Below are 21,338 nucleotides of genomic sequence, written 5' to 3'. Positions count from 1 at the left end.
GTTCTGCCGGTGATTTGCGACATAGCTTCAGGGCGGGACCGTATGTGCAGCCGTCCTATCACGTGAGCTGTCACAGCGTATTTGTCATGACGTACAGCAGATATGAGACCAAATGATAACAACATCTCAGATCACGGACATAAACTCAAAATGATCGGATGGCGATGGTAATTGGACAAAACAATGGTCATTTCGTCCAATCAATCCGCCCACCCCTACTATCATCCATCCAGCAATCCATCCATCCATCCATCCAACCATCCATCCAAGGATCCATCCATCCATCCATCCATCCATCCATCCATCCATCCATCCATCCATCCTTACACTGTATTCAGATACCAAAAATGGATACCTGTGCAACCTAGTTGTACGTAGTTGCATTGAGTTCTGACTTTGCATACACTGAAGGTAGGAAGGATCATGCTATTTTTGAAACCCTGCTTTATGACCTATCTGGCTGTTTCAAAAATGTTTCACAAAGTTCCGTAATCATATTGCTAGTACTGTCAAGTACATCTCTTCGGAGAGAGAGAGAGAGAGAGAGTTTTCAGGTTTCAGGCAGTTTTATTTACATCTGTAAACGCGAGTACATCTATTAATCTACTTTGTCAAAAAAAACGAGACCAAGCAGAACTACAAATAGGAAGACTTTTCAACAAGACAAATAATATCAAAGAATAAGATAAAAATATGCTGCTTCAAAAGTGAAGCACCAGCAAATCCTCCTGAATGGAAGACAGCGCTCCCCTGATTCCCCAGGTTCTCACAAAATCGTTCATTTCATCCGTCACTTTGAAAAATTCAAACCCCACCCTGAGACGGGCTGCCAGGAGTCCTGCCATTATCAAGGTGGGATCCACTGACCCATGACCCTGAATAAATTTTCTCCGGTTTCCAGATGGATCATTTTGCTGTTCTACGACCATTTTTATAGGCTTTGTACATGTCTCTTTGGCACAGAATATTTGGTTTCAAAAGTTAAAACTCAGAAAGAAAAGGCCTCCCCTGACCGCTGGAACCATTCCTCTGACTGTCTAAACAAACCCTGAAGTCTAAAACACTGGATGAAAAGATGCTGAATTGTTTCCCTGACTCAGGGAAATCCCTCCCCAGTGCTTGGATCACTGTGTGCCACATGTCTCTTTGGAGCTATCACCCCGTGAACTATCTTCCACTGGAGGTCACCCGTCCGTTTATAGTTGGGTGGCTTGTGCAGCCACCGCCAGCTGCCTTCTGGTGCTGGGCCAAAATACTCAGTCCACCGAGAGCGCCTTCGTCCCTGCCAGAGTGTAAGTGTTAACGCAGGTGTAGTATGCAGCTTCCTTCCCTCCTGGCTCTACCTCCCCTAGCACTGAGGTTGTGAGGGAAGGAGAACTCCCGACGTCCTCCTGCCGCTCCTCAGCAGCTGGCGAGACAGTCAGAGAGGGGAACATGTACGCACATTCATCACCCCACTGGTCAGAAAGAGTGCGGTCTTCAGCCAACGCTCCGAGGGGCCCTGGCAGGGACGCGCACAACTCCTCTCCAACAGTCCGGAGGACCTGATGCCGGTTGTTCTTGTGAGCTGCTCCACTGGTGTTGTCATCAAATGTCCAATCTTGATAGCGCCAGCCTGGTGCGGGCGTGACCTGGCAGGAGACAAAGCCTGAGATGTGGTAAACGTGTTGGAAAAACAACGGTTCTTCAGACAGCCACATTCCTGGTGTTGCCACAGCCTCCCGGTGGATCTTGAAGACCTCCCGGGCTTTCAAGACTGAAAGAGAAAAGGGTGTTAGTTCTGTAAAGTCTGCCTCTCTGCAGCAGGAACAAGTGTTTATCTAGACCAAGGCGTCCAGCTGTCCTCAATAAAAGACGAGTTGTATCCCGCCACCTTAGTCCTGGGGTGTAAAGCAGCTTTTGGGCTGCCTGCAGCCTGAACGCCGACACTCTGGATGGAACGTCTATGAGGTCCTCCTTCTTCAACTGGCAGGTACAGAGCAGATGCCTTGATGCTGCCCAGACCAGAAAAAGTCAACAATCGTCCGCTGAATGTCCTCGCTTAGGCCCCGAGGTGGAGGTACTACTATCAATCCGTGCCACAAAGTCGAGGCAACCAAGTTGTTGGCAACATGAGCTCTCCCCCTATATGACAACTGGAGTAGTAACCATTTACATTTACACCACCCGGCGACAAACACTGACAAACACACTACAAACATATAAAACAGCGAGACATAAACTGTACACTACATATAACACACACAAACAGCAAAATCTGTTTTTTGGGGGAATATAAGCAGTATTGCTTTTAGCAACCAAACCCTCTCAGCACACAGGCTCTGACACACCCAACTCCCAATTTGTAGGGAGTGGCTCAAGAGGTAGAGCAGGTCGTCCAGTAAGCGCAAGATTGCCGGTTCGATCCCTGGCTCCTTCTGGTAGGGTGCTGATGTGTCCTTGAGCGAGATGCTTAACCCCCAAACTGCTCCCCAGTCGCCGCTACATGGCAGCCCACTGCTCCTAGTTACCAGGATAGGTAAAATGCAGAGAAATTGTAAATTTCCCCCTTGTGGGACTAATAAAGGTTTATTATTAAAAACTCCCAGCATGCACCGCAGAGAGAGGAACACGGTGCCGTATTTGAATGTTATAATTCTGACTGGAGCAGGCAAAGGTGTCACCCTTTGGCTGATCCAGTTTGTCCATAAGGGACCTTTAGGTTGGGAGGACAAAAGTGTGCTTGGCGCCCTGTAAAAATACATGAAACCGCTTTGGCTCCTGACAAACAGAGGAATAATCTTGGAAATTGGAGACGGATGTTCAGTACACGCCCAGCGACATTGTATGCACTTAAAATAATATATTCATGGAAATACACACAGAACAACACGTTTGCACATATAGATGTCATGAGCACATGAGATAAGATAAGATAAGATCGCACTTTATTTATGCCCCTGGGGGAAATTCACAAGCACATATGTACTTGCACATATGTGTGCACAAGCAGACTTGTAAAAGATTATATAAAAATATATAGAGACACAACCATAGTATATAGACGTGCAATGCAATTGTAAAAATGTAAACGTTTGGGAATCAACTTTATTTGTACACAGTACTGTAGTACAGTACATACTATCACACATCTCCCTGTGGCAGGCAAAACTCTGGCAGGCAGATTACATTATTCATTAAGTTACACAACCCCTATTTGCGTGAAATGACCATGTTCTTAAAAAAAAAAAAAAAAAGCTTTCAGGGCCTTTATTTTTATTTTATATTTTAAAGATGAGGCCGTGTCCTCCTCATGTTGCCGCACAAACCCCTCCCCTCACCCTTTCCTCCAGTGGCTATTTTTAGGTAAGCAGGTCTATGTATGTATCTTCGTGCTCTGAATACCAGAAGCAATTTCCAAAGATTAAAAACAAACAGCAGAACGGGGGAGGGAGAGGGAGGGAGGGAGGGAGAGAGAGAGAGAGAGAGGTAGTAGAGTGGTAGAGAGAGAGAGAGAGAGAGAGAGAGAGAGAGAGAAGCGGCTGAACGTAGGCGATTAAAGGTGATTCCAGCCGGGGCCGGTCCCGACCTCCCTTGGGCCATAAGCAGAATTCTGCTCAGGGGCCCTCCTACCTGACCTGTGAGCCATGTAAACCACTTGCCATTTTGCCACGCCGGCACCCCACTGCTCCCACCACACAGTTTTCTATCGGTCGAGGAATAAGTAGACCTACACAAACGGAATGAGTTATAAACAAACAATAGTTGCTGAATAGTATATTTTCTTGGATTTCACGTGGTTTATTTGCGAAAAAAAAAAAACCCCGCTTGCAACTAAAACGTGATTTATCTCCAATGAGGGGGTGGGATAGGTCCACGTGGGGATCTGTGGGAGGGCGAACTAAACTGCGGCACTGACATTATGGTGAGGCCGACAAGCAAACATCTCTTTTAAAACAAGCCCCAAAAAAAAACCCTGCACCGCAGCAAGTGATTTTTTTTCAAGCGACTCAAAAAGAAAGAAAAAAGGCCCAAAGTCGCGTATTATAATCAGTCTTGGCAACTGTCTGGGCTTTGACACTGGGGGGGGAGGCGGGGTCCTCGTGTCATTTGCGGGGCCCTGCGCTACTCGAGTCGGGAGCCCATAGGGACGCCCGGCTCTGATTCCAGCCCCGAGAGCGAGAGCGACCATCTACCATCTCCTCTCGCCGAGCTATCTGTAATGGCTCTGAAATCTCTATCCATCTCTCTCCCTCTCTCTCTCTCTCTCTCTCTCTCTCTTTCTCCCTCACTCTCCCTCTGTCTCTCTCCATCTCTCTATCTCTCTCTCTCATTCTCTCTCTCATCTCCCTCTCTCATTCTCTCTCTCTATCTCTCTCCTCTCTCTCTCTCACTCTCCCTCTGTCTCTCTCCATCTCTCTCTCTCTCTCTCTCTCTCTCGCCATCCCTCTCTCTCTCTCTCTCTGTCTCCATCTCCCTCTCTCATTCTCTCTCTCTATCCCTCTCCCCCTCTCTCTCTCACTCTCCCTCTGTCTCTCTCCGTCTCTCTCTCTCTCTCTCTCTCTCTCTCTCTCTCTCTCTCTCCTCTCTCTCTCTCTCTCTCTCTACCTGCCGCTCAAAAAATCTGTGGCTGCTTGTCTTTCATGTGAAAGCCATCAGGAGAGGAGCAGATCGGGTCTGATGGCTGCTGAGCCTCATTAGGAGTAATATAGTGTGACCTTGATCTTTGCGAGAGCGGCTCCTCGCAGGCGCGGTGAGAGCCAGATGAAGTGATTTGGAGAGGACGGCGATGGCCCCCAAGGGGGCGGGGGGCCCCCGGCGAAGTCAGGCCGGGCCGGGCCCTCGCGAAGTCGAGGAGAGCGGGCGGATGGGGGGTGAGACGAGTCCGAGTTTGCCGGTTCAAATCTGAAGTAGTGATGGAGGAATGTGCTCTTTTGTTTTTTGCAGTGAACAGATTAGTTCAGCTTTCCGACTCTGGGTTGTTTGATTCTGCCGGTGCAGGCACGGAGGAGCTAGGGAGGACAGGGGGTTGGGTTGTAAATGGAATGAAACGAAACAAAGTGAAGAAACTGCTCTTTTGCCAGAGCGACTCCCGGGTCCAGAGCCATTTCAGAGATTGGTTTTCGCTGGGAACAAATGGTTCACTGGGAAGGAATCGTCCCCTCGGTGGGAACCGTCCCTGAGTGTTGCAGTATCTGCAGACTGATGAGCCCAATGGAGCGAGGGAGGGATGGATGGATGATTGGGTGATAGATGGATGGGTGATGAAAATGTTCCCAATGTCATAAATTTCACGTTGTTTTAGGAACTCCGCAAACATTGAAATACTCTCTGCTCAATATCAGAACTCAAATATCTGTTGCGTTGCTTTTTCCTTTGAGCGTATTGTGGTTTTTTTCAAGAATCGTTAATCATCACATGACACGCCACACTACAACACATGCATACACACCCACATGCACATGCTTTTGAGTGGTGGCCGGTGAAATGGCTCCTCTGCATTCGACCCATCCTGGCTTGTCCTTCCTCCGGGGGGGGGCAGCCAGGAGCAGTGGGCAGCATTCGATGACACACCCGGGGACCTGGTTCCATACGTCCATCGCAGGTCGGAATTTGTGCATGTTTTTGGTGAGGGTCCTTACTGATGTTACATGGATGAAACCACATGTGAGCATGGGGAGAACTTGCAAACTCCGCACAGAAAAGCCCCATAATTGGGGCATAATTGTTGGCGCCGCCGGAGCACGGTGCCAACAGTGCCCGAGGTGGGCGTGCAATGCACTGTGCTGCCGTGCCACGTTGCAGACATTCTAAACACAAATTTGCTGCACTATTAGAATAATAGGGAGAGGGATCCCTATCGGGGCTGATAAGGATAGTAGGCCATTCTGGATGCAGCTCTTGAGGGTGTGAGCCGGTTCAACCTTTTGCCTTTTTCTTCCTTAACAAGCTGTCACTCAAGCCCGGGCGGTGTCCCGAGGGTGGGGTAATGCGAGTGACGGGTCATAGATGATTGGCTGAAATCCGCGATTTGCCACAGCTGGGAACCAAAGCTGACCTGCCCGTCTCACGTCGCGGTTCTCCAAAGAGTTCGGGACAGGGTTGCCCTTCGGACGACACAACCGACAAGGATTTGGGGAAAAAACACTGGAACGCCGTCGCTTCTTTGTGGCCGACCGGCGAGCGTCTCCCGACACATCCCATTTGGATATTCTACCATTAAAGTCCTGATCTAATTTGACGGAGAACTTGCCTAATCCTCCCGGTGGAATGCACCTCCTGCATGCCCCTTACAACTGGAGCTGTGATGAAGGGCTATGGAACGAGAAAGCGTAAAGAGAGCACCGACCTCTGCCAGGGCGGGGGGGGATTATTGGAAAACATGCTGTTCAGATTTGGAGAGATTTCCCTCAGCATCACCTGTCACGTTGGAAAATGCCACGTAACAAAACGGGAAACTGGTGTCGAACACCCTCTGCTTTTGAATCTCGCGTTTGAAGGTTATCGACTTCAAGCCGTTGTCCTGTAATTCAATCAGGAGACACCAGACGGAGTGAAAGCAACACGGTCAGAGTTTGGCATCAGGATCAAAGGATGCAGCTGAATATGATGGAACTATGATGGAGGACGGGAGCTTCTAGATGACTTCTTTGCAGAACTAGGTGGAGATGGGACCTGATAGATGGGTGGAACCTGATACTGGTGGAGATGGGAGGCAATAACGGGGGAGATGGGGGTGGAGGTACAACCTGATACTGGTGGAGATGGGAGCCAATAATGGGGGAAATGGGGGTGGAGGTACAACCTGATACCGGTGGAGACGGGAGCTGATAATGGGGGAAATGGGGGTGGAGGTAGAATGTAATACCTGTAGAGATGCGAGGCGATAATAGGGGAGATGGGGGTGGAGGCAGAATCTGATACTGGTGGAGATGGGAGCTGATAACGGGGGAGATGGGGGTGGAGGTAGAAGCATGATCCCGGTGGAGATGGGAGGCAATAACGGGGGAGATGGTGGTGGAGGTACAACCTGATAGCGGTGGAGATGGGAGGCAATAACGGGGGAGATGGGGGTGGAGGTGGAATCAGGTGACTTCAGGCGATTTGTAATAATTGAGACGGTGATGAAGTATTGTTCCCGTCCGAACCGTCGCTATAACTCAATCTCTCAGTCATGTTTGATCATCTTTGCAGGCCTTGTTTCCCCCCGTTCCCCATGTTGTTGATATCAGACGTGTATGTCTGTTGATGCTCGTGCAGTTTGCACTGAGGGCTTTGCAATCCCGCTTTGTTGTGCCTTCCTCGTGAAATTCAGCGGCTTCCTCTATTCGTCCCACGACGGGGCCCCATAAAAACAGCTTCGCGCCGTGAAGCATCCTGCCCGTTCGGGGGCCATCTGGATGGGAGCTTAGTGTTTATTGATTCCAACTTTATTAGTCTGGAAGAGCTTCTAAATAGGCTGTGCCGGTCAACAAAATAAATAAATAAATAAATAAATAAATAAATAAAAATTAAAAAAGTGAAGTGCTGTTTAGCCCGATCCTGTCCCCCGGCTAAAGGGTTTGACACCCCCGCTCTACGAGATGAAACACAACGATTCCCAGAGGAACTATCCCCTCGCACGTCGCCCATAATGCCTGTGCACTTTTGAATGAACGTTTGTTATGCAGTGACATTAGCGTGTCTCCGTTGTTTGGCTTTCATTCAGGCTGTTTTTAATGTCGATGAGGGGGAGGAGGAGGAGGAGGAGGAGGAGGAGGAAGGATTATCGCTATTTAAATGTTTCAGCCTTTTTTATTTTCCTCTCTTTTTTCGTCATTTTAGCTTTTTTTTTTATTTGAAGAAGGGTTAGAATTGAAATGGGATTTAAGTCCGATTTATGCAACGCCTGAATGAGGGTCGGGAGCTGGGGAAAAGAATGTATATATTTTTCACCTTTAGGGAACAAAATAACACTTCTCTTCTGAGCGCACATTTCCATTAATAAACACTTGCTTCTCATTATTTTCTTTGGAATTAAGGTCGCAGCGCGGCACCCGGGAGTGAAATGCTTCACAGTTCCAAATAAAGTTGGAGAGAATAGGTTAGACAAGAACTTCCAGAGCAGGCTTGATTCCTTCCTGGATTATCATTAAGGCTTACTTTACTGAACTGTAATACCATGAACAATATCAGTTTTGCACTTGAGCATTTGGGAATTGGAGTTGTATCCTTCTGATGGCAAATACAGGTCATTTTATATGCAAAATTGTCCAACTTGATGGCAAATATAAAAGTCACAGTGTATTACTGTACTTTTTCTGTCAGGTTCCTCGTCTTGGTGTCATGGGGATGTATATTCTTATCCGACGGTGCTGCTCTTTCTCACATGCGCCACCGACGACGGAAACTGCAAAGCAGGAGAGGAGCACATGTATAATGCAAAATGGCAGTTTTGTACAAAGTCAGAGCTAAAGAAAAGTGTCAAATATGGGATTTTTTTAAACGAATGAATCTTGCAAATGATTATTAATTAAATGCGCCAGTTGAACAGTGGCAGTTTTACAGATGTCGTATGTGGAGCTTCGCGAACGTTGTGACGGGAAACCGTCTGGCTTTTCAGCTGCATCACTTCTGGACCAATGTTTTTAGATACAATATGTTTATTTTCTCTGATATGCTGCTGCACATTGCCCAGTTATTGAATGTATAGAGTGCTCATAAAGGTTCTCCTGTTGACTAAGTTTGTATATGTCAAATTCTCTTTTTTTCAAGCTATGAGAGACACTCCAAGTCTCTCCCCTTTATGCCCACCCCACAACACATTTGAATAATTTCCACTTGATCAAAACGTTACGTTTTGATCAAGAGCTCACGCAAAGTCGGTAGCTGGAATTTCCTCTGCACTGTGTGTTTGTCGTGAGAATCCAATCTAAATTTGTTTAAAAAAAAAAAAGTCTGAAATGACTGGAATGGAGGACCCGTCGAGGCAGCGACTTCCGTCTGGTGCTGTGCACTTTTTTTTTCTTCCTCGTTCATTTTGCTCATGTCACTCCGGCTCGACGCTAATCCTAACTGTGTACATTAGGCTACACACTGCCTTGCAGGGATATGTGGGAGTTATTTCCCTTTCCACTCAATTAATCAATCTAATCATGATCCACAGTCTTCGAGCTAATGATTGTGGCACTGCACACATTAATGGGAGGAAGCTAATGTGTGTGTGTGTGTGTGTGTGTGTGTGTGTGTGTGTGTGTGTGTGTGCGTGCATGCGTGCTTGCGTGCTTGCGTGCGTGTGTGTGTGTGGAAGGAGCCGCTCCGTGTCACTGACAGCGCTCCTTCTCGCGCCATAGATGATAATAAAGGAACGTGGTATGAAGGAGGACATTCCGCTGACTTTGCCGACCGTTATTATGGTCGCTTCTGCATTTTCCATTCTGAGTGATTCTGAACAGCGAAAGAAACATTGGGGCCGGGAAAGGGAACAAGTAGAGGGAGGAAGGAAATAATACAGAAAGAAAAGAACGGAAATTGGCAAAAAAAAATATATAACACTCATCTTTTGCAACACTGTGTAGTTGATTTTGGAGGTTCACTGTTTATTGTATTGCCAAACTGTGTTATTCTTCTTTTTTTTTTTTTTTGCAATTAATTTGCCTATTTTTTTGTTGTAATTTCCCTCCATGAATAAATACTGTATCTAATCGAATTGAATTGAAACATCAAATAAGGCAATTAGAACATTTGGGGAAGTAGTTTATAACAAGAAGCATGCTGTGAAATGGAAGTAAGGAAGGAAGGAAGTAAGGAAGGAAGGGAGGGAGGGAGGGAGGAAGGCAGGAAGGAACAGATGGACTTTCTGTTCCCCGACAACGGAGGAGAGACGGAAGGAGGCAAAGCCATCCAACGAACCGGAGATGTGAGAAGCTGCATTTCTAAGAGCGGTTTACTGTGGTTTATTGTTTCACGGGCGGAGTAATGAGCCCCCAGTGGCGGGGTGAGATGAGGTAGTGGGAGAGCAGAGAGCGTAGGTAAACCCCTTTGTAATTGTAGCCATAGCAACAAGACTATTAATCCCATTACTATTTCCTCCGCCCGTTTAATTATGAACTCGGGGACTTGGGCCCCCTAAAGGCTGCATAATGAACTGCGGGGCACAGCAGCGCCGGCAGTTCGATTGCTGTGGGAAGGGCCAGGGAGCGAGGGGCAAAGCAATGAAAGCATGGATGAACCGTGCCCACCCCGCCCTCCAAATAATCAATGTAGGTGCACCCCCACCCCCTCCCTTCTACAAACACCAGTGCAGTCAAACGGCGGAATGCATTTGCATCCACACGCCGACACTCTCTCACGCATGACGCGCACTGGAGAGGGTTACTGAACGACTCCATGAAGCACCAGAAGAAACGTTAGAGGCTGCCAACAGATTTTGAAAGAGAAGAAAAATAAATCTCTGGAAAAAAAACCCCGGGTCTTCCACTAAATTGCTGCAGTACGGTCAGCTGCTTTGCTACGACAAAGCCTGGGAGGCTGCACATTTTCCCTTTTTTAAACGGAGCCGGCCAATAATAAGTATACACAAAGAGAGAGAGAGAGAAAGAGAGAGAGGGAGAGACAGATAGACGCAGTGATGTAACGTCACTTCGGGAAGCAGCAGGCGGGTCTCCAGCCGGTGCAGCGGCATTGTTGTCGAGTCGCTGCGGGCGGAGAAGGCCATCACAAAAGGAGCATGGACGCGCGCCCATCAACGCTTGCCAATCTCCAGGATCCGAGCCTGACGTCCAAAAAGTGAAACAAGACAAAAAGACGGCGAGACGCGCGCCGGAGGAGCCACACCTCCAAAACCCGCCAGAGAATGTTTCCCGGCGGCGACGTTATTCTCTGTTCTCCAACCTCCCATCGTGAAGTGATGGAGTTGGTTTTGGATGAGGCGGTGTGTCGGGTGTCAGGCCATGGTCGTGCATTCAAACCAGGCCTCTCTTTCTTTCTTGAGCCGCGTACAATGACATCAGGCCGGTGGGCAGATGCATCCATTGGCAGCTGACTCTGACGGAGCGGCGGAGGCCGGCGGAGGAGACAAGGTCTGCCAGGAACTGATAAGAGAAGGAGACAGATGCAGACGCAGGGAAGGTAGACAGACAGACGGGTGGAGCCGGAGGGGCTGGACGGACCCACCTCCCCGCCTCTCTTCCCGGCGTCTTCCTCCTTCCATTCCCTCCCGCTGTGCACAGTTCTGGCACTGCTGCCTCACAGCCAGGAGGTCGTGGGTTTGATTCCCGCCTGGGACGCTGTTAAGAATTAAGAATCTTTATTTGTCACATGACCGCACTACAACACATATATGGTGGTGGCCGGTGAAATGTGGGCCCTGCATTTTTCCCATCCTGGCTTGTCCTTCCTCCGGGGGGGCAGCCAGGAGCAGTGGGCGAGGGGGAATTGGTGGAGTGGACTTTGCATTGAGCTCACGTGGGGTTTCCTCCACACAACATCCGCATTGATCGCCGCCAAAAACATGCGCCAGATCGTCGTCTGGCCGGCGGCGGACGTTTGGAATCGGTCCCCGGGCGTCACTGTTTGCTGCCCGCTGCCCCTGACCCCGGAGGAAGGACGAGCCGGGATGGGTTAAAAGTTAAAAGCAGAGAACAAGTTTCACCGGCCGCCAATTGAAGCGCGCGCGCGCGCGTGTGTGTGTGTGTGTGTGTGTGTGTGTGTGTGTGTGTGTGTGTGTGTGTGTGTGTGTGTGTGTGTGTGTGTGTGTGTGTGTTGGTGGCCATGGATGTGTGCGCCGTGTGACGGATAAAGAATCTTCTTCTTCTCGTCTCCCCTCCTCCTCCTCCTTGTCGTCCTCTTGCTCTTCTGCCGTCGCTTTCTCGCCGTCCTGTTTCCCGCAAATCTGTTGATTCTTTTGTCGTTCGTCCCTCGCGTTGGATTCCCTTTCGCCGGTTCCCCAGACAGTCGCCAATGTGGCGACGTTCAAAAACATCCAAAGTCAAAAAGCTGACGAATGTATTTATTCTTTTGCTCATGTTTTTGGGGGGATAGACCAGAGCCATTTTCAAATAATTTTAAAATTGGATGATAAATGTCGTATCTTGGATTTCTGAAGCGTATTGTTTGTTGTAAAAAGTCGAAAACTGAGATGCCCCTCCAGCTGGCATTTATTTATTTTTGTACATTTCCTAATTCCAAAGTCTCCCGCTGCCAGGTCTCGTGTTCCATGGGAGCCGCTGCGTTCGAACAGTCGACTGGTTCACCTCGCTGGGTGGAAACAACAGCCCGCGTCAAGCCGCTGTACGAATCTATTCAAACCACGCGTTCCTGTATCTCCTCCTCCACTCCCTGACTCGATCCGCTCCCCGTACTCCTGTCTTTCCCTTTTTATCACAGTGGCCGTGAAATAACCCCCCCCCGCCCCCTTTTCCTCTCTCTCTTTGAACATGTGATATAAAGTCAGTCCCGTGACGGACACCCGTAATTCGTCGTCCGGGCGGAAACTTTCCCGGCCACGGGAGCCCCTGGCTGTAGGAAGGGCTGCCTCGCCGCCCCGGGGGCCCAGGAGAGTGGGGGGCATGTCGGCTCGGGGAGGGCAGCGGCGGAGAAACCCCCTTGTCTGGATCGCTCCACCGGCTGCGACACCTCTGAGCGAACCCTTGAATACGCCATCGTCCCCGGCCGTCGGGGGGGGCGGGGGTGGGCGGACGGACGGCGCCTCCATTTGAATGATTGAGCCGGCGTTTTGAAACCGCCATGTGAATTCCTGCCGGATTTGTTAAGCCCTGACTCGTTCCACAAAGGGGGGCGGCCCCTCATCCACTTTGCATTGTGGAGCGTGTTCCTTATCTAAGGAGTCAGATTTGAATATATCTCAGCGAGGCGGCGTATTCACCTGCATCTCCTGTCGTTACCAGGGATGCGAGCCCATTCAGCTGTGTCGGTTGGCTCCCTTGCCGTGATGGCCCCTGTGTCACGCTGCTTATTGCAGCGCTCATGAGATTAGTTTGAAGCTTGGAAGGTGGACAAAAGTATGTACAGTATCTGGCTGAGCAGGGAAAAAAAAAACAAAAAAAAACAAAAGCGTGGAAAGGAAGGACGTGTGCTGGGACACGGAAACGCGGGGAGAAGAAAAAGCGGTGTCAAGAGGGTGAGACGACATGGGGAGGAAGGGAATGGAAAAGTGATGAATTATATTATTCTCCTTCCCTTTCTTTGGCGTTTGCCTGGCCCTTTCTTTTTAAGGTGGGAGGCGGATTAGAGGGTGCTTTTTTTTTGTTGTTGTTGTTGTTGTGTTGCAATGCGGGGATCCTGGCTGAGTGCGAACACAAGACTCTGGGTGACTCAATCTGTCGCCGACTATCAAGTCGACTTTTTGTTCGGCAAAAGCCGGAAGGCTGAGGAGATTTTGGACAATCTCAGGAGAGGATCACGTCCGGCGCTAAACCTTCGCTGGTTTATCCAACATTGCCCGTGGTTTGTTTCTTGTTTTTTTTAGATCAGGAAGTACACGCATGTGCGTGTGTATTTCTTCTATAATGTGGGACCATTCACCTCGATGGAGCAATGGTATTTTAAAGTCTCATAAGGCTCTGTAAAAGTTCTCAAATAGAAAGAAATAGCCGTACAGTGACCATGCATGGCGTCTTGTTGTTTGACCTCACCTGCTCTGAAAAACAAAGCGCTGGGAGCTCGGCAACGAGTGCAATGTATGGGAACAAAGTGTCATTTGCAGGCAAAATAAACACATTTTGTTTTGTTTGCCAATGGAGCTGACGTACATACTGTACTACCATTTACAAGTATAAAAACAGCCTGCGTTGATGTGTGCGCAAAAAAATAATAAAAAAAAAAATTGGACCTTCATGACCATCAAACGCCTGAGTACATGCAAAGCCCCTTAATTATTTTGATTAAAAATACCTGAGTTTTCCTAACACTGGTAAGATACAAATTGGGACATGCACGAATCTCAAAAACAATCCAGCTGTTGATCTAAAACAGTTAACACATACCCCCGCACACACACACACACACACATACACACACACACACACGCACACGCACACGCACACGCACACGCACGAGCACGCACGCACACACACACACACACACACACACACACACACACACATACACCCTTTGTCAATAGGTGTTAATGTTTAATGATAATTGTAGGTCTTTCAAGAGCAGTGTTATGATCCAGGTGGAATCCTTCCATATTCATGTTTCCATTATTGTGCGCTCATTACTTATTTGCAGCGGTCAGACTGTCAAATCAATAAAACTGTTCCATTAGCAAGAGACCACACATGCAGGCTGCAGCCAAAACGACAGTAGGTTTTACTGAACCTTGCCGGCGTATTCTTCAACATAATGTTTCCATGTTTACAGCGGTGTTTAGAGACAAACAGTGTCCGAACATATACGACCTTTGACTTTGGCCCTTGAGAGGGATTTGGGAGACATCCAGTTAAGTCAATGTGACATAATATGACAGACTTACAAAATTATGAAAAAATAAGAACAAAAGTGGTTAACCGGCATCGTACTTGGTGTACACACGCATTTGAATGATTTGAAAGTGCTTTCGGTTCATTTTGTTGGTTGTTGGCTCTGTTTGCCGTGAGCTGACTCGTTCCCATTCCGCGCACGTTCACATTTTCACTCGCGCCTTTGTTTGAGGAATTTGACCGGCAACACTTTTCCTGTGCCCTCTCCCCAGATCGAAGATATGCAGTGGCCCAGGGGAGAGCAGGACATCCCCAGCTCCGTCTGCAGCCTGCCTTGCAAAACCGGCGAGAGGAAAAAGGTGGTGAAAGGAATGCCCTGCTGCTGGCACTGCGAACCCTGTGATGGTTACCAGTACCAGCACGACGAGTTCACCTGCAAGCTCTGCTCCTACAACATGAGGCCCAATGCCAACCGCACCGCTTGCCAACCAATACCTATTGTCAAATTGGAGTGGCACTCACCGTGGGCAGTGATTCCCGTGTTCCTGGCCATGCTTGGAATAATCGCTACGATCTTTGTCGTGGCAACATTCGTGCGGCACAATGACACGCCAATTGTGCGGGCGTCCGGGAGGGAGCTGAGCTACGTCCTCCTGACCGGGATCTTTCTGTGTTACATCATCACGTTCCTCATGATCGCCAAGCCCGACGTGGGCGTGTGCTCCTTCCGGAGGATCTTCCTGGGCCTGGGGATGTGTATCAGCTACGCCGCGCTCCTCACCAAAACCAACCGCATCTACCGCATCTTTGAGCAGGGCAAGAAGTCGGTGACGGCGCCCCGACTCATCAGCCCCACCTCGCAGCTGGCCATCACCTCCAGCCTGATCTCCGTCCAGCTCCTGGGGGTCTTCATCTGGTTCGGGGTGGATCCCCCCAACACCATCATCGACTACGACGAGCAGAAGACCATCAACCCGAGTCTGGCTCGGGGAGTGTTGAAATGCGACATCACAGATCTGCAGATCATCTGTTCGTTAGGTTACAGCATCTTGCTGATGGTGACGTGTACTGTTTACGCCATCAAGACCCGTGGGGTGCCGGAAAGTTTTAACGAGGCCAAGCCCATTGGGTTTACTATGTACACCACCTGCATTGTATGGCTGGCTTTCATACCTATCTTCTTTGGCACCGCGCAGTCTGCAGAAAAGGTAGGAGCCTCTTAATGGATGGATGGTTTAGTGGATGGGAAGTGAAGGGAAACATGAATATTGTAAAGTAAAACAAAGGCACATGATCAACTTTAAAAAATGCTGCCCTACATCTTTATTACTAACCAAACCTTTTCCTTATGAATCACATGTTTTAGGAGGAGTACTAACTCTTGCTTCCGAGCCGATTTGAAACAACCCTGAGCGCACACACGTGGTTTAATCCCGGCGCAAATCACAAGATGTATTTTGTGCCCGCGGTATCACGTTTATTTATTTTTTTTGCTTTCCTCCGAGTTAATGAATCAGAGAGGCTGCATACCTCCTTTAACACGCCGACTACAAATCAGCAGTGTGCAAAAACCAAACACCCTCAACAAGCCCGCTGTCAAGCGGGACATCATTTCTTCATTCATGATGGAACGGCGGCAGCGTGATTTGGCATTCTGCAGCATTAACCTGAAGGATTTCAGGAGTGTAGACAGGCTCCATCTTCATCTTCCACGAGAAGAAAACCTCCTTTCCACGGCTGCAGAGAGTCAAACTATCATTAAGAGAAACTCAGTCAGTTATCACTTGTTTCAAAAAAAAGAAAGTCAAGTTAAATGTACTTGTTTTGTCTTGGACAGGAAGGCAATTGGTTAAAAAGTCAATCTAGCGATGACTCATCTCAATTTAATTTCAGCTATATACATTTTTTCATGGATTGATATTGTTCTTAATTTTCTCTTACCACCCGGGGCACAGTTTGTTCTCAGCAGCAACCTACTGCTGATGAAGCCATTATTGTGCATAAATTGAATCACAAAGCACAACGGCTGCTTACCCCGGGTGTTAAGCTTTCTTACTACAGGTGGTTTGGCTCCTGCGAGATTTAGATTGATTGCATTGTTGGTTTTGTTGTTCTGGGGTTATAACAGGCTTTAACAGTTCTTAGAATTGAACATGATTAGCTCGTCTTTACCACCCGCCAAAGGCTGAAAGGCGAGGGCGTAATTTTGCGGGGCTTTGGAAAAAACACATTTAAGAGAGTTTGAAGAGTCACAGTCACAGTCATTGCATGAGCTTTACTCCAAGTTTCAAGTGAGTGCAGATTATTCTTTGTTATGGAATTATAGACAGTGATGATGAATATAATTAAGCTGAATATGCTCATTAACATTCATATGATACATTTTTCAATAACTGTATTCATCTGTTTGTCGGGGTCCTTTACTTACCCAAACAATACCGTACAGCGCAAAACCAAATCAAGGTTAGTTGACATTGAGTCATTCTCATAGGAAGGGTACTGTACTTGACATTCCATCGACGTTGGACTCCTAGTCTGGTACCAGGAAGAGACAGACTCTATTGGGAGAGATTAATAACTTTGGGCACTCGCCTAGAGAGTGTATTAAAGCACCGTTCCACACACGAAGATCAGCTCTCTAATGGAACCTGTCTCAGCCATGACATTGGAAGATTTTGGCTTCAGTCTCTGACAGAGGGATAAAGCTCTGCCTCTTGACCTGACTCTGAATACTGAAGAGACAGTCCTGGGGGCGCACCCCCTGGAGGGACCGGTGTCCTGTCTGAAAGGATGCACCGCAGTGCTTGAAGCCAAAAGAAGAAAATAATAATACATGAGCTCCTGGTTCATCTGTGTGCTACCAGGACTTTCTTTTTTTGCAGCCTGAGGGTGAAATAGAAGCCACCGCGCTGTGCTCTAATTGAAAAGAAACACAGCTATTAATCATCAAGATTTATTTAAGGTTTTGCAAAAGGAACACAAGTAGTATTTTGTTTTACTTTTTACATTCAGAAGTTTGTCCAACCAACTAACCAAAATGTTAACCTTGCTTGTAGTGCAAATCAGACAACAACAAACTTCATCCTTATAAGTGAATATACTGAACTGTATGTATTTTGTCTAAATATATCTATTAAAAAATCAAGAATACAAACAATATGTTAAATAGCAATAATATATAATAATTAATAATAATAAATAAATAAGATATTCAAAATGTAAATGTCGCTGTGCATCCCGATAGCATCATTACCTCATTCATTAATTATGATTAAATTATGATAATTATCAATATGTCAAGCCTTAGTGTCTCTCAATTGTAAAGGACAAAGGTCACAATTCAACTGTTTTTGTTTATTTAGTATTTGGTTTGATTAGATATTAACATATTTATCCAGACAATCGATCAGCCTTACCAGCGTAATTAGTGTAGGTAAGCAGTTAAGAAAGGCAATCTCACTTTCTGTACGTACACATTATTGTTTGAAATGATAATTTTCCTCATTAATGGAAACCCTTCATTAGGGTTAGTTGATCCATAAGCTTTTTAATGAGCATGAGTCACCGCAAAGAGCATAGTGGGAGACCCTTTGATGCAAACTGGAAAAAAAAAAAGATGGAGGAAGAGAGGGAGATGGATGCATGATGAGAGACAAGGGAAGAGGAGGTAGTGCAGTGCTGTGGGGATAGAGCGACACATTCAGAGGGGAAAATGGGAGGAACAGACCGACGGAGAGAGGGCAACAGGCCGAATGAAAATGAGAATGACAAAGGTGAGGAATGAATCAAATAATTTGGGATGGAGAGAGGGGGAGAGAGAGAAGAAAGGCAAAAAGAAGGCGAGACGAAAAGAGAGAGTAGAGTATACAGCACCTATTTGGACGTTTCTGAAGACATCGGCTGCGGCCACGTGGATGATGGAGGAGATGATGGAGAGTGAGACAACGTAGGAGAAATAATTGGAGGGGAGGAGAAGAGGCGTACTTTGCAACCTTGAGACCTTCCGGAAACTTGAGATTTCCAGAACCCAAGTGAGGGGGGCTTGAACTCCTGCTTCCTGGTGACGTTTTATGAATGAAAGCCCCAAACAAAGTCGAGAGCAAATGGATTTTTATTTTAATGCCGAGTTTACAATCATCAGCATTTACATTGCGAACAATGGGGCGTGGCACATTGAGGCAATCAAATAAACAGCCCTCGATCAACAGACAGATTAAATCTAGCCTGTGTGTGTGTGTGTGTTCACACATACAGAGAAGCACACACAATCACTCACACACAGGTTGACATGAATAAACAAACACACGCACACATGAATACACAGAAACACAGACATAAACACACATAGATGCACACACACAAATATAGACACACAGAAAATATATTCAAGCACACATACTCGTACACATACATAAACAGACACACACATATATAAGCATGCACATAAATGTTCAACTGGAGACGAGCATACCAACCTACATAATCCACAATCACACACACACACACACACACACACACACACACACACACACACACACACACACACACACACACACACACACACACCGACAAGCATTAAAATTGGAACACATAAACAAAGACAGACAGGCATAAACAGAAACGCAAAACGCACACACACACACACACACACACACACACACACACACACACACACACACACACACACACACACACACACACATACACCACACAGCAAACCATCCATACAAAGGAGAGTGTGCACAAATTCCCAGAAAAACATACACAAACCCAAGGGGATACACAGCAGTACTCCTACTAAGATGAAGCACACACACACACACACACACACACACACAGTAACTCAACACAGAGGGAACGCACAGTAGCCCATAGTAAAGCACAGATGCACAAACCAAACACTGAAGGACAAAAAATAAAAAATAGGTGAAGAAGGGTAGAGGGAGGGAGGGAGGCCAAACATGTGAAGGTAGAGGTGGAAGTGGAAGTAAAAGACAGTAGCAGGACAAGCAAGGTGTATACAGCAGGGACTCGACTAGTGTTGGGGATTCATATGAGAGAATCCTCAAAAACAAATATATGATCCCATTCAATGGCACCGAAAGAGAGATAACAAGCAGATGGAACCTCTCTCTCTCTCTCTCTCTCTCTCACACACACACACAAACACACACACACACACACACACACACACACACACACACACACACACACACACACACACACACCTAAGCCTATAGAGTCAAAGAAGGCAGCATCACTGAGCTTCATTGCTTTGCTGGTACCTACTGAGCTGTACAGGCAAAACCAAGTGATTTGTTTACAACTGCTGGTCTCAGCCGTTGTGTGTACTAATGAGTTTTAATCCATGTGTGGTGTGTAAAAATTAAGTAATATGAGTTGAAGTTCCAGTGTTGGTCAATGGATGTCACATCTTTGCTCCATGTTGGATATCATTGATATTCTTAGTGGTATACTTAGTAGTAACGCTTGAAAAGAGTTGAGAATCTAAAGTTGTATGTATGTATATGTTAACTTCTCCAACATCTTTAACGTCTCTAAAGTAAAGTTAAAAAGTTTTATAATTAATAATTAATAAAAATAAGCCCTTGGAGACTGGGACTGAGGTCTAGAGAAATACACCGGGCTTGACTCGACATGCTGGTTCAGATTCTTCTCCAGAATCATTCGAGAACTATGAAGTCCCGAAATTCAGCGTCTCTCACTGGGTCCGCGGTGGGATCTGCGCACGCCTGCGTCGCATCATACCTTGCCAATCACTTGTACCAGATCTGAGGGAGAAGATCCCTGTCCCGACCTTGCACCGGCGTCCCTCAGGGATCCCCACCGGGGGCCTCTGAAGTTCTGCTCCTACACAAAATCCCTCGGTGGTGTGATCTCCTCCCATGGCGTGTCCTCCATCACCGCTATGCCCATTAGACGCAAGTCGACTATATATAAAATCTCTAACTCTACGGGTCGGCCAAGATACACAAAAAGTCATATCCCTGGTCTGAATAAACATGATACGGGCTAATGAATGTCTGAACTCCATACTGTAAATATCATGTTATCATATCATGGAGGTTTGCTTCTAAATGACAAATCTAATTTCCTCTCCTTGCTTTTGAACTGTGTCAGTTTGATCCCCTATTACAGTTATCGATGTTCGGCCTTAATTACAACAGTTGCAACGTTCTATATTTATGATGTATTCTGTGTTTCAAAGCACCCAAACACGCATTTTTTTTAGGTAAGAAATCATCTGGGATGGATTTAGTACCTACTGTAGAGTCTTGGTGACTACATACGAGTAAATCCCAGATAGGTTTCTCATGAATCTTTCATTTTTTAATTTTGACTACTTTACTCAGCCAACCCAGACGAGCTTTGAAGTCGTCAAAATCTTTCCACAACTCAACGACAATAACGGCAAAAAAAAACAAAAACAAAAAAAAAAATCCCCTTTATTGTTCGGCGCTGGTGAAACACAACCACACACAGGAAAACACAAACAAACCGGCACAAGCACGTCTGAGCGCTCCCTCGCAGGGGATTGTAATGTTGGATAATGCTTAGGGGATTAGTCCTCGTGTGCTTAACACAGTCCCATTCTCAGATTGATAAAAGCTGTTTACTGTACCCTGAAAAGGGGATTTGCTGTGTGGAAACATTGCCGAGGTGAAGTTCCGTGCGCCGCTGATGTGCATCCGACGGTGACGCTCATCCCGGATTTTTTTGACTTGCACTGCATAAGCTTCCGGATCGGGACGTGAGGGTGAATCTGCCGTGCAATGTGTGCACGTGTAGGGGACGGCGGGCACATTGATGATCTGGAGAATGATCCATGAGTGGAGTTGAACTTTCTCTCCATCATCAAGAAACATTCGATTCGCCGCAAGGCCACCCCCGGCCGCGGGTCGCAGCGCTGAGCAA

At 47.1% G+C, this 21,338-nt stretch overlaps 1 protein-coding gene across 1 annotated transcript in view; it reads left to right on the top strand.

The window, feature by feature from the left end:
• Nucleotides 1–21,338, top strand: part of grm7 (glutamate metabotropic receptor 7) — a gene marked incomplete at its 3' end in the record, with an annotated part of 270,826 nt that overhangs the window by 217,691 nt on the left and 31,797 nt on the right. Inside the window, exon 8 of the mRNA XM_080000236.1 lies at nucleotides 14,675–15,610. Coding sequence (XP_079856362.1) covers nucleotides 14,675–15,610 — 936 coding nt within the window. The remainder of the gene's footprint in view (nucleotides 1–14,674; nucleotides 15,611–21,338) is intronic.

This window comes from Zeus faber (assembly GCF_960531495.2).
Source record: "Zeus faber genome assembly, chromosome: 5".
In the NCBI taxonomy this organism is placed as follows: domain Eukaryota; kingdom Metazoa; phylum Chordata; class Actinopteri; order Zeiformes; family Zeidae; genus Zeus; species Zeus faber.
The sequence above is the reverse complement of the archived record's forward strand: the minus strand, read 5'-3'. Positions and strand labels throughout refer to the sequence as shown.